At 61.1% G+C, this 13097-nt stretch overlaps 2 protein-coding genes across 7 annotated transcripts in view; one reads left to right on the top strand and one right to left on the bottom strand.

Annotated features, from left to right (window-relative positions):
• Positions 1–13097, top strand: part of C25H7orf50 (chromosome 25 C7orf50 homolog) — a 68834-nt gene that overhangs the window by 21230 nt on the left and 34507 nt on the right. The window lies entirely within an intron of this gene.
• Positions 4804–8571, bottom strand: GPER1 (G protein-coupled estrogen receptor 1). 2 transcript variants are annotated; one of them, XM_027527268.1, is made up of 4 exons: positions 8373–8571; positions 7295–7359; positions 6874–6926; positions 4804–6551 (listed from the first exon to the last, which is right to left on the bottom strand). In XM_027527268.1, exon 4 carries the CDS (start codon positions 6335–6337, stop codon positions 5273–5275), a length of 1065 nt encoding a protein of 354 aa, XP_027383069.1. In that variant the 5' UTR covers positions 6338–6551; positions 6874–6926; positions 7295–7359; positions 8373–8571; the 3' UTR covers positions 4804–5272. The 2 variants fall into 2 exon arrangements, with proteins under 2 accessions (XP_027383069.1, XP_027383070.1); XM_027527269.1 differs by lacking the exon at positions 7295–7359.

The following is a 13097-nucleotide window of genomic DNA, read 5'->3' as shown; positions in this document are numbered from 1 at the left end:
TGGTGTCCGCGGAGGGCTCCTGGCCAGGGCCAGACCGTCTGAGCTGGGCCGCCCCGGGGAGCACGCCTTGAGGAACTTGGAGGAGCTCGTCCCACAGATGCACACCTGAGGCAGCAGGACGCACCTGCACGTCCCCGAGGCCCCAGCCTCCAGGTGTCAACCCACTGAGCTTTTGCTCAGAAGCCACATGTTAGAAGGCAAGTGGGGTTGAGGTCTTGGCTCCCAGTGACCTCTGCCTCTGCCTTTGAGTCCCAAGCCTTTCCTGGCCCGGCCTGTTCTTCAGGGCTGAGCACGGTGGCCACCAAAGTCGGACACCTCCACCCAGCAGCCCTCCTGGCCTGGAGGCGCAAGGCAGCTGGAGCCAGGCTCCACCTGCTGCAGGGCAGGGGCAGAAGTGCGTGATGGGTGTTCCTAGGTCTGGGGTGTGTGTCTCAGTGCCAGGACCTGGGGCTCAGCACGCAGGACACAGACTAAGGCTAAGGACAGATGTGTGTCAGGGTACAGGCTGACTGCTGTGACACAGAGCCCCCACAATACAGAGCCTGAACTAGAAGCGGGCTCTCATAGCAGAGGGGACGGCTCCGGGACGCCTGCAGTGGCTCCCCCGGCCGCTCAGGCCGGAAGGCTGTCCCTTTTGGCATCTTGACCTGGTTCTCCCTCCCCAACCCTGGCCCCCGGCTGCTGCTTTTTTTTTTTTAAGATTTTTTTGGATGGGGACCACTTTATTTTTCGGAGAAGGCAATGGCACCCCACTCCAGCACTCTTGCCTGGAAAATCCCATGGACGGAGGAGCCTGGTAGGCTGCAGTCCATGGGGTCGCTAAGAGTCGGGCACGACTGAGCGACTTTACTTTCACTTTTCACTTTCATGCATTGGAGAAGGAAATGGCAACCCACTCCAGTGTTCTTGCCTGGAGAATCCCAGGGACGGGGGAGCCTGGTGGGCTGCTGTCTATGGGGTCGCACAGAGTCAGACACGACTGAAGCGACTTAGCAGCACTTTATTTTTAAGTCTTTATTGAATTTGTTATGATGGTGCTTCTGCTTCTGTTTTTTTGGCCACGAGGCATGCAGGGTGATAGTTCCCCAACCAGGGATCGAACCTGACCCTCCAGCCCCCATCAGGAGCACAGAGTCTTAACCACTGGGCGGCCAGGGAAGTCTCCTCCCGCTTCCCACCACTGCTTTTGGAAAACTATTCATGGGCGTTTCCCAGCCAGACCCTGGGTTGGCGAGGACCCTGGCGGATCCCGCTCTGTCACTCTCCTCCGCTCCCTCAGGCTTCTGGGGACATTGGTCTGGAAGGCCTGTTCTTCCCGATGTTCCCTGTTTTTGAGGGGCCGATTTTTGCAGGTATTGCTCCAGGCAGAGGTTGTCAGGCTGTCCGGCAGGGTGGCGGCCTCCTGGGCAACCTCACTGACTTCCTCAGCTGTGTGTGTGGGCGCTCGACCCTCCTGCTGACTCCGCGGATAAGTGGGTTCAGCGGGTGGCGGGGCGGGGGTGAAACCTGTGAGTGGAGACAGTGGCCGCTGTGGTCTTCCTCCTCTCTGGGTGGTTTGCACTGTGGAGTCAGCAGAGAAAACTGTCCCGTCAGCTGCAGAGGGAGTGTTCTGAGCAGGGCTGAACCTCCTGTCTGGTTGGCTGTGGGAGCTGATCGTGCCCTCCATGAGAGAGCCCGAGGCTCCTGGGGCGGGGGGCCTGTGGGGGCCCACATGCCTCCCGGGTGGCAGCGCGACCAGTCCCTGGGCTGACGGGGACGGCGCCCTTGTGGTGACTGGACTCTCCAGGACTCCCTTGCAGCTGATCTCGTGATAAGTTTTAGAGTGACTTCACCCACTGACGAGGCTTGGAGTCGCAGTCAGGGTTCTCTCCTCTTTTGTTCTGTGTTTCTTTAGCCTGTAAAACCCTTGCTCCTGGATGAGATCCCCGCCCTCTGGACAATGGCAAAATCCAGACCCACTCAGAGCCGCTGGCTCTCTGACGGCACCGAATTGGGTGTTTCAGGTGAGGCTGCGGTGGGGCCCATAGGCGAGGGGACCGCCCAGGACGGAAGGGCCTTTCCTGGGCTCTCCAGCCGCGTGGAGCTGTGTCGGCCTCGGCGCTGGTGTTGAGGTGCTGGGGCGGGTCCTGCTCTGATGGCTGGTGCCCCTGCTTCCTTGAGACACCCCCCTCCCCCGTCTTCTGGCCCCACAGCCCTTCCCTGCGGGCTTGCTGGTGGGTGCAGGCCTTAGAACGTGCCACAGGGCACGGTGGGCTCAGGGACTCACATGCCCTTGACCCGGAGGCTGGTGGGCACTCAGTGGGGAGCAGGGCTGGGCCACCGACTCTGCCTTCCTCCTGCCCTCCACTGTCCTTGATGTGGTGTTCAGAGGCCTTAGAGACCTGAGCGGAGGCGCTTCTGTGCAGCTGCCCTGATGTCTCAGGTGCCCACACTGCGCACACACATGCACTCCACACCCATCAGGTGCCCACACCCAGCACATACACTCCACACCACACGCCCCGTGCTCAGCCCCAGTGTGCACAGCACAGCACACACCCCGTGCTCACCCCCAGCACGCACAGCACACGCCCCGTGCTCACCCCCAGCATGCACACCACACCACACACCCTGTGCTCACACCCCGTGTGCACATACCACACGCCCTGTGTTCACACCAAGCGCGCACACACCACACGCCCTGTGCTCATACCAAGCACGCACTCCACACCACACGCCCCGTGCTCACCCCCAGCATGCACACCACACCACATGCCCTGTGCTCACCCCCAGTACGCATACCACACACCCTGTGCTCACACCCAGCGTGCATACCACAGCACACGCCCCGTGCTCACCCCCAGCATGCACACCACACCACATGCCCCATGCTCACCCCCAACACGCACACCACACCACACACCCCGTGTTCACACCCAGTGTGCACACCACAGCACACACCCCATGCTCACACCCAGCACGCACACACCATATGCCCCGTGCTCACCCCCAGCACGCACACACCACACACCCCGTGCTCACACCCAGCATGACATCACACCACACCCTCTCTGCTCACCCCCAGTAGGCACAGCACACCACACGCCCCATGCTCACACCCAGCATGACATCACACTACATGCCCTATCCTCACCCCCAGTATGCATACCACACACCCCGTGCTCACACCCAGCGTGTACACCACAGCACACACCCTGTGCTCACCCCCAGAATGCACATCACACCACACCCCCGTGCTCACCCCCAGTGTGCATAGCACACCACACGCCCCGTGCTCACCCCCAGCACGCACACACCCCACACCCCGTGCTCATACCAAGCATGCACTCCACACCACACGCCCCGTGCTCACCCCCAGCATGCACATCACACCACACATCCCGTGCTCACCCCCAGCATGCACACCACACCACATGCCCTGTGCTCACCCCCAGTACGCATACCACACACCCTGTGCTCACACCCAGCGTGCATACTACAGCACACGGCCCGTGCTCACCCCCAGCATGCACACCACACCACACACCCGTGCTCACACCCAGCACGCACATCACACCACACCCCGTGCTCACACCCAGTATGCACAGCACACCACACGCCCCAAGCTCATTGCCACCACAGATGCTGGGCCAAAGTCCAGCCCCAGTTCCCACCCCCGTGGCTGCTCCGCGCCCGCCCTTCCTTCCCCGCCATGTCTGCTTCTGCTGCAGCAGCTCTGCCTTGGGAATCAGCGCTTCATTAATGTGCTCGATTCCTAATGGTTGAGGATCATCTCAGGGTTTCTCCCCCACACCCATGGGGAAAGGGCCAGCCAGGGGGTGCTTTAGGTCCCCCGCTTTCCCTCCGATGGGGTGGGTGCACAGCCCGGCTTCTACTGACATGAGTACTGCCCTCCTGCCACAGGGGCGCGGGCCTGGGTTGGTTAGGGAGCCCAGGCCTCTGGGAGGTCACACTGGGTGCTGAGCCGGCCTTTGTGCCAGCTGCTCCCCGCTGCTGGGCTCCTTTCCGCCTGGGAGAGCAGTGGTGCCAGGAAACAGCAAAGCCATCGAACGCCTTGATTTTATCTTGTGCCTCTCCTTGCCAGAATGGTTAGATCAGCCTCCGCTGTCAGACAAACGCTCTGAGAGGGCGGGTATGAGCACCAGGCTCTTGGGTGAAAAGGGGCTCGAGAGCACCAGTCCGGGAAGAGCCCTTTGGCTAAGTCGGAGTCTCTGCCTGTACCTGCCCGTCAGACTGTCCAGGCTGCCTGTGCACCTCCTGGGTTTGCTGGAGGGGCCGGGACAGGCCTGGTTCTCTAACACGCTGTCTCCCCGCCCCCGCCCACCCCCCCAGCTGGGACCAGAGCAGGTAAGCACCCCACGCCGGGGCTCCTCCTGCACCGGGGACTCGCCAGGGTTGGGGGCTCGATACGAGCGCTCAGCTCCTCAGATGGGCGTTCACAGGGGAAGCGAGCCTCAGTGAGGCGCCTGGTGAATGCAGGTACTTGCTTGGAACAAAGACACTTTTTGGAGGTTTGCACCCGTGAAGAACTGTTAGAATTAAAACGGGCTCATCTCCTGTCACCTCAACGTTGTCCAGCATTCCCGTGAAGGCCCCTCCGAGAAGCTTATCCTGGTGCCCGGAGTGTGCAGCGTACGAAGGGTGCCCTCCACATGCTGGGGGCATCCAGGGCTCAGACAGCGTCGTCTGGCAGGGGGCTGGCCCCCTGACACAGGGTGTTTCTCTTGTGAGGAAGGGGTGGCTCTGCGGCTGAGTCTGAGTGCCCCCTCCCCCGCAGGGAACCCGTTAGATGGAGAATTCAGAGGCGTTGGCGACAGTTTTATTGACAAAAGGCTGAGCTTTCAGGTTTTCTTTCTTGTACTTTAGCAAACAGGGTCTGTCTCCGTCACCACTGTCACCTCCGTGTCTCAGAGGCAGGCTCTTCACATGCCTGCCGCGCCCCACCCTTCAGGAGGTGCGGAGATGCTGTGCACAGAGTGCCCCCAGGTGTGGAGGGAGGCGCGGGGCCGTGGTGCACACCCGCGGTGGAGCGCGCCCCACGCCTCCAGCTCACCTCAGCCCTGAGTTCCGTCCCAAGATGGCGGGTTTACGGCACGTCCGCCTGGAAACAGGGCTGCCTCATCCCAGCGCCCTTCTTTCTGCTCTCCTTAGGGGCTTCAGAACCGTCTGCCCTGGGCCCAGCGTGTGCCAGAGGCAGGGGGCGGCTCTGTGGGAGCGGCCGGCGGACAATGCCCCAGGGCCGCGTGGGGCACGCCGTCCACCCCTGCGGCCCCTACACGGTGCTGCTGAGCTTCACCTCGGCCTGCTCCGTGCTGTCCGGGACCACGGCCTTCAGGGCCGCGTGGCAGAGGCGGTTCAAGGCCGACAGGCCGGTTTTCTGCTCTAGGTAGAGCCGCAGCTTGTCGCGGAAGGTCTCCCCGAGGAAGCTGTAGATGAGCGGGTTGAGGCAGCTGTTGGAGAAGGCGGCCAGGTTGACCACGTGGCCGGCCAGCGGGTGGGCGTGGCGGGGGGAGCGCTGGCAGGGCGCGGCCCCTGGCGGCACGCGCCGGAGCAGGTGCACGCTGATGAAGACGTTCTCGGGCAGCCAGCACACGAAGAAGACCAGCACCACCGCCAGGATCATGCGCAGTGCCTTCTGCCTCCGCGGGCGCAGGCCGCGGTGCCGCTGCGCGCTCACCAGCACGCGCACGATGAGCGAGTAGCAGAGGCCGATGACAGCGAAGGGCAGCAGGAAGCCCAGCGTGACCTCCAGCCACTGCACCTCCCGCACGTCCGCGAAGCAGAAGCACGCGTCCTCGCTGTGCTGCAGGTGGACGGCCGTGAAGGGCACCAGCGTGGCGGACACGGAGGCCATCCAGATGAGGCCGCAGCTTAGCCGCGCGCGCGGCTTGGTGCGGAACGGGCCGCAGCGCACGGCCTTGGCCAGGGCCAGGTAGCGGTCGAAGCTCATCCAGGTGAGGAAGAAGACGCTGCTGTACATGTTGACCTGCAGGAAGAGAGACATGAATGTGCAGAGCGCGGCGATGTCATAGTACTGCTCGTCCAGGTTGAACACCTCGATGAGTGAGTCCGCCACCAGGATGAGGTCTGCGGCCGCCAGGTTGATGAAGTACAGGTCAGGGATGGTCATCTTCTCCCGGAAGCGGATGTTCACCACCAGGATGAGCAGGTTGCCCACGAAGCCGATGGGGAAGAGGAAGATGGTGTACAGGCAGGAGAGGAAGAGCCCGATGGCGTACTGCTGCCTCTCCGAGAGCGCCGCCGAGCCGTTGGCCAGCGCTCGCGGCAGCTGCAGCCCCGCGGCCGTGCTGTTGTAGGCGCCCGGCAGCAGCTCCATGTCCAGCCGGGGCCCCCAGAGGTGGCTGGCCTCTCAGGATGAGCTATGCGTCTCCCAGAAGCCCGTGCTGAGCAGGAAATGCATCTTGAGAAAGAGGTGGCGCTCCTGGAAGTGAGCCAGGCAACCGTGAGGCCAGAGTGGGTCCCCGGGCACCTGTGCAGCCAGAGGCTGTGGTCCGTGTCCGCGCCAAGCCCACGCCCTCACTCTGGGGCACCTGGGAAGCGAGAGCAGAGGGTCAGCGGGCACCAGGGCGCGCCGGCACGGGAGAGCACACGAGCTTGCGGGCTGGGTGTGTCCCCTTGGCCTGGAAGGTGGCTGGCCCTGAGCTAGAGCAGGGGAGTCACACGCAGAAAACACTCGGGTTCTCCCGAGGCTCCAGGGCCCTGGGCCTGAGGCCTGCCAGAGACGGCTCGGGAGGGAGCGGGGCGGGGTGTCAGGGTTGGTGGGGAGCCTTAGGAGGATGAGAGGGGAAAGGTGACTCTCTGGAAGAGAGTGGACCCAGCACACGCCAAAGGTGCAGCCGGGTTTGCTCTTACAGTTGCACAGGTGGAAGGAATCCAGTGGTTCTGGCCAATCCTGAGTTCGGGTGCTGAACACGAAGTTGTTTTCATAACATGAAATGAAAAAAAAAGGTCATTGTTTCAGGACCTAAAATTTAAAATTTGTCTTACTGTTTTGTCAGTTATTGTAAAACCAAAGGTATCTCCTTACTGCTCCTTGCAGCCTAGAAACACTGAGACCTGGAGGCTGGGAGAGAAACCCTCCCGGACCTCTGCTTCTGCCAGTCCTGCCCTGGTGGCCGCCAGCGCCCAGCTGGACACGGGCTCTGCTCATGTACTCCCTGAGCCTCTGGGCAGGGCCTGGGGTACCGGGGCATCCCGGGCTGGGGGGGGCGGCCAGGCAGCAGGGTGGGAGGGAGGAGCCCTAGCAACCCGGCCTGGAGAGTTTCCGCCTCACCTGCGAGATGGTTGGGAATCGTTTCCAAAGTGTTGCCAAAGCAACAGACACTTCCTGAGCGAGCGCTTGAAAACACCATTAAAAACAAGGAAAGGAAAGAGAAATCAGGACCCCGGAGTCAGTTATTTTAAAGAGACTCAGTAACCTCTGCTTCTGGGGTTGATAAACTGGATCTTACTGGTGGTTCTGTGTTCTCTATTCCTCTTTGGTCGGTAATCCCAATTTGAACCAGATAAACGCCATTGTTCTCGGATCCCATCTGTAGTGTTTAAAGCCCTTGTTTTTAAATTTCTTTGTCCAAGCTGCTTAGACTATTTGCTTTGTCCTTTTAATGTGGGAATTTGGGAAGTTTGGGGCTGATCTCCAGAAGTTGAAGGCGAGCAGAGCCCGTGGGGCGAGCCCGTGGGGCACGCCCGGCCTCCCCCCAGTGCCCTCTGCTCTCTTCTTTCCCGAGTGAGCGCTCTTCCACCCTTGGCTGTTGCTCTTGTTTCTGCGCTAGTCTTGAGAAAAGACCGGCGTGAGTCTTAACTGCTGACACACTTTCCTCATGAAAGCTGGCCATGAATTTACAGATAGAAAGGTGAGTGTTAAACAGTGGGGCCTTGTCTTGTTTCAGATTGCCACCGCTTGTCCAGATCTAGAAAAATTAGCCATGTTCTTATGAGATCTGTTGTGCTAAGTGGCTCAGTCATGTCTGACTCTTTGCGACCCCGTGGACTGTAGCCCGCCAGACTCCTCTGTTCATGGGATTTTCCAGGCAAGAACGATGGAGTGGGTTGCCATTTCCTTTTCCAGGGAGATCTATTAGCTATGTGTCTACATATTAAATTAACCTCAGGCTGGTGGGCAACCTCACTGAAGGAGAAAGGAAAGTGCCGGCCGTCAGAGGACAAAAACCGTTCACCATCCCCGCTGTCCTGTGATACAAAAGAACCTTCCCGCTGAACCTCCGTATTGAAGTCCCAGGGTGGGTGCCCGGATTGTCCACATCGGCCCGGCCGCTGTTCACCACCCCAGGCGAGCGCGCCCAACCCAGCCGCCTGGCCCCTGTCCACCCCGGCGCCTGGGACCCCCTTACCTGTGCCGCCTCTGGCCACCCGACGTGCGTTGCTCTGAGCAGGCCTCCCCCGTCCCTGGGAGTGGGGCTCAGCCGGCCTCCCGAGGGCTCCCTGCGGGGGAGCAGCAGTGACTCTGGACTTGGGGTGGGGTCAGGGCCTTGGCGGGGCTCCAGCGGGGGGCGGGGAGGGGCAGGAAGCCGCAGCGCCCGGCCCTCGGCCGCCTCCGCCGCCTCCGGCCAGGCTTGCCCCTGGCGGCCACAGGCTTTATAGGCGGCCGCGGCCTCCCGCAAGTCCGCCTGTAACCCCTTTGGTGCCGGTCTTTTCCTTGCCCTGCGGCACTGAGCTGGGTCCCACCAGCCGTGTGCCTGGAAGTTTGCAGTTGACTGGCTTTTCTTCACCTGCTGATACAAACTTTCTTTTTAACTTTGAAGGGACTGTAAGTGGGTCTTGTTTATCTTTCAGAGAATAACTATTATTCTTTGTCGAAGTTTACATAGTGTTGCTTGTTTTAGCAAGAGACTGCCTTTAAGACTAACCACTAAATTTCCTAAGTTTAGAGAATAGTGTGTGAATTATGCATAGAGAATTTAACCTACGAATCTCTCAAGATATTTGTAGACAGAAATGCAAACCCAGCGAGCAGTGAGGAGGCAGGTGAGTTCCAGGCTGGGTAGCATTTCCTACTGGAGAGGAGCCAGCTCAGCTTCCCCGCTACCGCCCACCACCACCCCCCCCCCGGCCCCGCCTCCTCCGAAGCCCCTGGAGGGCTGGTCCTGCAGCTGCTGCGTAAGACCCCTCTTCCTGACCCGTCCCAGTGCCGACCGAGCACGCGCTCCACCTGCTGGCGGCTGGGAGAGGCTGGCAGAGCCGCCCCAGCGTCTGGGTGCGCAGCTCTGGGCCAAGGATCTGCGGGCGGGCGTGAGTTCCGTGGTTTTCATCAACACTGCATTCTAACCCATCTCATGTCTTCCTCTTGGTGTCTTTTTTTTTTTTTTTTTTTTAATTTTGGGATTTTTTTGAAGCTGTATGACTGAAGTCTGAGTGGTCTTTGGATGACGGACAAATGAGGCAGACTGCTGCAGTGTGAGCCTGGGGGCGGCGCGCGTGCCTCCCCCAATCGGAGGGCTGCTGAGGAGCGGGAGGATGGATGCGGGCGGGCTCCCAGCCCCGCGCTGCGCGCTGCATCCTGTGAGTGAGCTCCAAGGCATTAGAGTGATGCTGACTTGACATCCTTCAGGTGTATGTTTTAGGACAGGTTCCCATTTCAGCAGCTTCCCAGGTGGCGCTAATGTTGAAGAACCCGCCTGCCAATACAGTGGATATGGGTTCGATTCCTGGGTCGGGAAGATCCCCTGGAGGAGGGCATGGTGACCCACTCCAGTGTTCTTGCCTGGAGAATCTCATGGACAGAGGAGCCTGGCGGGCTACAGTCCACGGGGTCACAAAGAATTGGACATGACTGAAGCAACTTAGCAGGCATGCACCTATTTTCAGCAGAATACTGTGTTGAATTTTTTATGGAAAAATCCTGATATTCAGGGTTCTTCCCAGCTGTGCTTCTGATAGGCTCGCCTGTTAAAGGATGGCCCAATAACATAAATGGGGTTGATTTGATCTTAGACCTATTTTTGGCCAGCTGCACACAGGATGGTTTCCACACTAGAAATGCTGGAGACGCCATCTTGAGAGAAATGAGTCATGAGAAAGTACAATTTCCTCTCGAGTTAAATAAATAAAGCACAAATTCAGGCCCTGAAATAGCCGAGCCGCGTCACTACCGCACAGCCGCTCCCTCCTGGCGGGAACACAGCCTTCAGCCCCACCTTTGCGACCTGAGCACGATACCCCGACACCCGGTGTGTCCCGAGCTCACCGGGGCCCCTGGGCCGGGGCTTCGGGCTCACCATCGGGACTGAGCTGGGGCTGCCAGGCCACAGGCCCCGTGTTCCTGTGGCTGCGAATGGGTAGGCGTCTCCCCTCCTGCCGCTGCTGAGTGTGAGGGCCCGGCCCTGCGTGAGAGGCCTCAGGCCGTCGAGCCCCGTCGGTATTCTGCGGGCAGGCCTCCTGTGAGGCGTGGGGAGCGTCTGTAACCGTGAACACCCAGCCTTGAACGGGCAGCTTCCTCAGTGCTCGCGGCGCGGCCGACCCGCTGCCGGGGGCAGAGCTGCACAGCTGAGCGCGCACCTGGACGCGATGAGGGCGGTGCGCGCGCGCTGGGCGGGGGAGGGCCGGGCTGCCCTGAGTTAGGCAAGCTTCTGGGCCCTACCCGGTTCTCGAGGTGGCTGGGCGGGCCTGGGAAGTGATGAGTCCCGGGAAGATTCAAGCCAGGTAGCACTGGAGCGGGGTGGGTACAGGGACCCCCAGGCCTCCACCGCCAGCATCCTCTCCACCTCCTGCCCCGCCCCCCGCGCTGACGTTTGGACAGATGGACAAGTGCCTTTGAGTCCCGCCCTGCCGCGGGTGCGCCGGGGAGGGGTCCGCGGAAGGTTTCCAGGGTGGGGCTCGAGCACGTCCGTTTCCAGCCCGATCGAGCGTCCTGCTGGTCTCACCCGGCCTCTGCCTTTGGGGACCGGCGGCCGGAGCGCGAGTGGCTTGGGGCAGGGCGTCACCGCCTTTGGACCCAGAAATTCTGACCCTGCGGCCTCTCTGCGGGGTGGGGGCTCTGCTCGAGTCCTGGAGGGAGGACTTTAAATAACTGCACAGGCGTAGGCCGTCCCGCCGGAAAATCACCTTGTTTCCATGTAAATGTCCCGGCTTCTCAGGCTTTAAGTGGGGAGAGAACACTGCTGTGTGTTTAGAGGAAACTGAAGGCAATAAAGTTGGAAATTGTTTCCACCGAAGGCCAAAAGGCAGGTGGGGCAGAGGCGCGCGGTGACCACAGGCCGCGCGTCAGGCCGCGTTCTCCTCTGCGCCCGTGGGTTTGCCGTGGCTCTCCTCCTCGCTGTCTGTAGCTCTGGCGTGTGCCTGTCACACGTGCCCGCACACGCGTGGGTGACGCCGACGCCCTGTGTGCACTTTGCGTGGTGTGTGTGTGTGCGTCGACGTGCTGGCTTTATTCTGGCCCACAGCGAGCCGCGCCCGCGTCCTGACGCCGCTCTGCACCCCGCGCGTGGGAGCCGGTGGTCTGCACCCGTTGGCTCCCTTGGGCCAAGGCCACGAGCGATCGCCCCGGTGCTGAGGAACGCCAGAATTAAGACGGACCACCAGACTGTGAGGAAGCGAGCTGGCCCGTCTCTAAGGCAAATCGGAGAAAAGGCCTCGTGAACGTCAAGGTCAGGTCGTCGCACAGCAGTCGGTGTTTCTGGCCCCGGGGCCTGCCATGGTCTCTGCTGGTGGTGTGGGCAGGGCCCCGCGACTGCGGCCGTCGGCTGTCACGCGGCCGAACCTGGCCGCACAGCGCGTCCCGGCTTCGAGTTTGGAAGGGCAACAGGAGACGCTAAGATGCTTTCAGGAAACCGCCCACAGGTCCCTGCACCCCTTCCCACCTGTTCACTCCCCGCCCCCCAACTCCCACCCGCTCACACCCTGGGCTCCACTGCCCCGCCCCGCCCCCCAGGAGAACCCGGGCAGACAGGGGCGTGACTCTCTGGAGTTGGGCGCCCCAGCAGGCAGACGCCTTGGCCACACTTTCTCCATAGATTTACTCAGCTGAGGGGGCTTCCCTGTGGCTCAGCTGGTAAAAGAATCCGCCTGCAATGCAGGAGACCCCGGTTTGATTCCTGGGTTGGGAAGATCCTCTGGAAAAGAGATAAGCAACCCACTCCAGTATTGGGTTTCCATTATGGCTTGACTACTAAAGAATCCACCTGCAATGCGGGAGACCTGGGTTCCATCCCTGGGTTGGGAAAATCCCTGGAGAAGAGAAAAGCTACTCACTCCATTATCCTGGCCTGGAGAATCCAATGGACTCTATAGTCCCTGGGGTCACAAAGAGTCAGGCACGACGGAGTGACTTTCACTGAGTTGGCTGCACGCTGGTGCAGGCCTGACCCCCCCATGCTGAGCTATGAGTCCCCGACGGCGCCGGGTCACTGGTGTTTCAATGTGAAACACACCTCACCGGTGTGCCCGCGGTGAGGTCCGTGGTCGGAGGGCATCCGCCCTGTAAGTGCGACCCTCCTGGGATGCGCGGCATCCTGGCCGCTGGGGGACGTGCCCCGTGGGACTCCCAGTGTGGACGCTCGGCTGGCTGGGTGCTGTTGGGTCCTCTCTGGGTTTGTTTTCTAGAGGCAGAGCTGCTATCAGAACCTGCAGGTGGGTTTTTCACTTGAACATGAGTTTCCTCTTCTTGGCTGAGTTTTTAAGGGCGGGCTGGCCGGTTCTCAGGGAAGCGTTGTCAGTGTGTGAAGCCTCCAGTGCCCTCCCACGTGCTGTCCACCGGTCCACCTGCCCGAACCCTCGCTCGGAGGCTCTCACGTGAGGCTCAGAATTTCCTGAGGAGACGGCCCGCCTGGCTTATTCTGGTGCCAGTTTCAAGCCAAGGACTGGGCCTTCTGGGGCCCCTCCCTCAGCCTTGCAAAAGGGCTGCCAAGGTCCAGCCTCAGGGTCCCCTGAGGGCTTCGGCAGCCCGGGCCCTGCGTGGCTCTCCACTGCGGCTCCTGAAATAGCCCTGAGAGGGTCTAGGAAGCCGGCCCTGCTCACCAGGACTGCTTCCTGGGGCTAGAAGGCTGGTGGTCTGTGTGGGGCGTGGGTGGGCGGCGTCCCGGCTTGCTGAGTCTTCTCCAGCTTCTTGGGGCCTGCCCTGC

This window comes from Bos indicus x Bos taurus, chromosome 25, assembly GCF_003369695.1.
Source record: "Bos indicus x Bos taurus breed Angus x Brahman F1 hybrid chromosome 25, Bos_hybrid_MaternalHap_v2.0, whole genome shotgun sequence".
Lineage (NCBI taxonomy): Eukaryota > Metazoa > Chordata > Mammalia > Artiodactyla > Bovidae > Bos > Bos indicus x Bos taurus.
This window is presented reverse-complemented; position numbering and strand designations above follow the sequence as displayed.

Excerpts from the sequence above, each read along its gene's own strand:
- GPER1 (XM_027527268.1), bottom strand. The coding sequence starts at position 6,337 with ATGGAGCTGCTGCCGGGCGCCTACAACAGCACGGCCGCGGGGCTGCAG.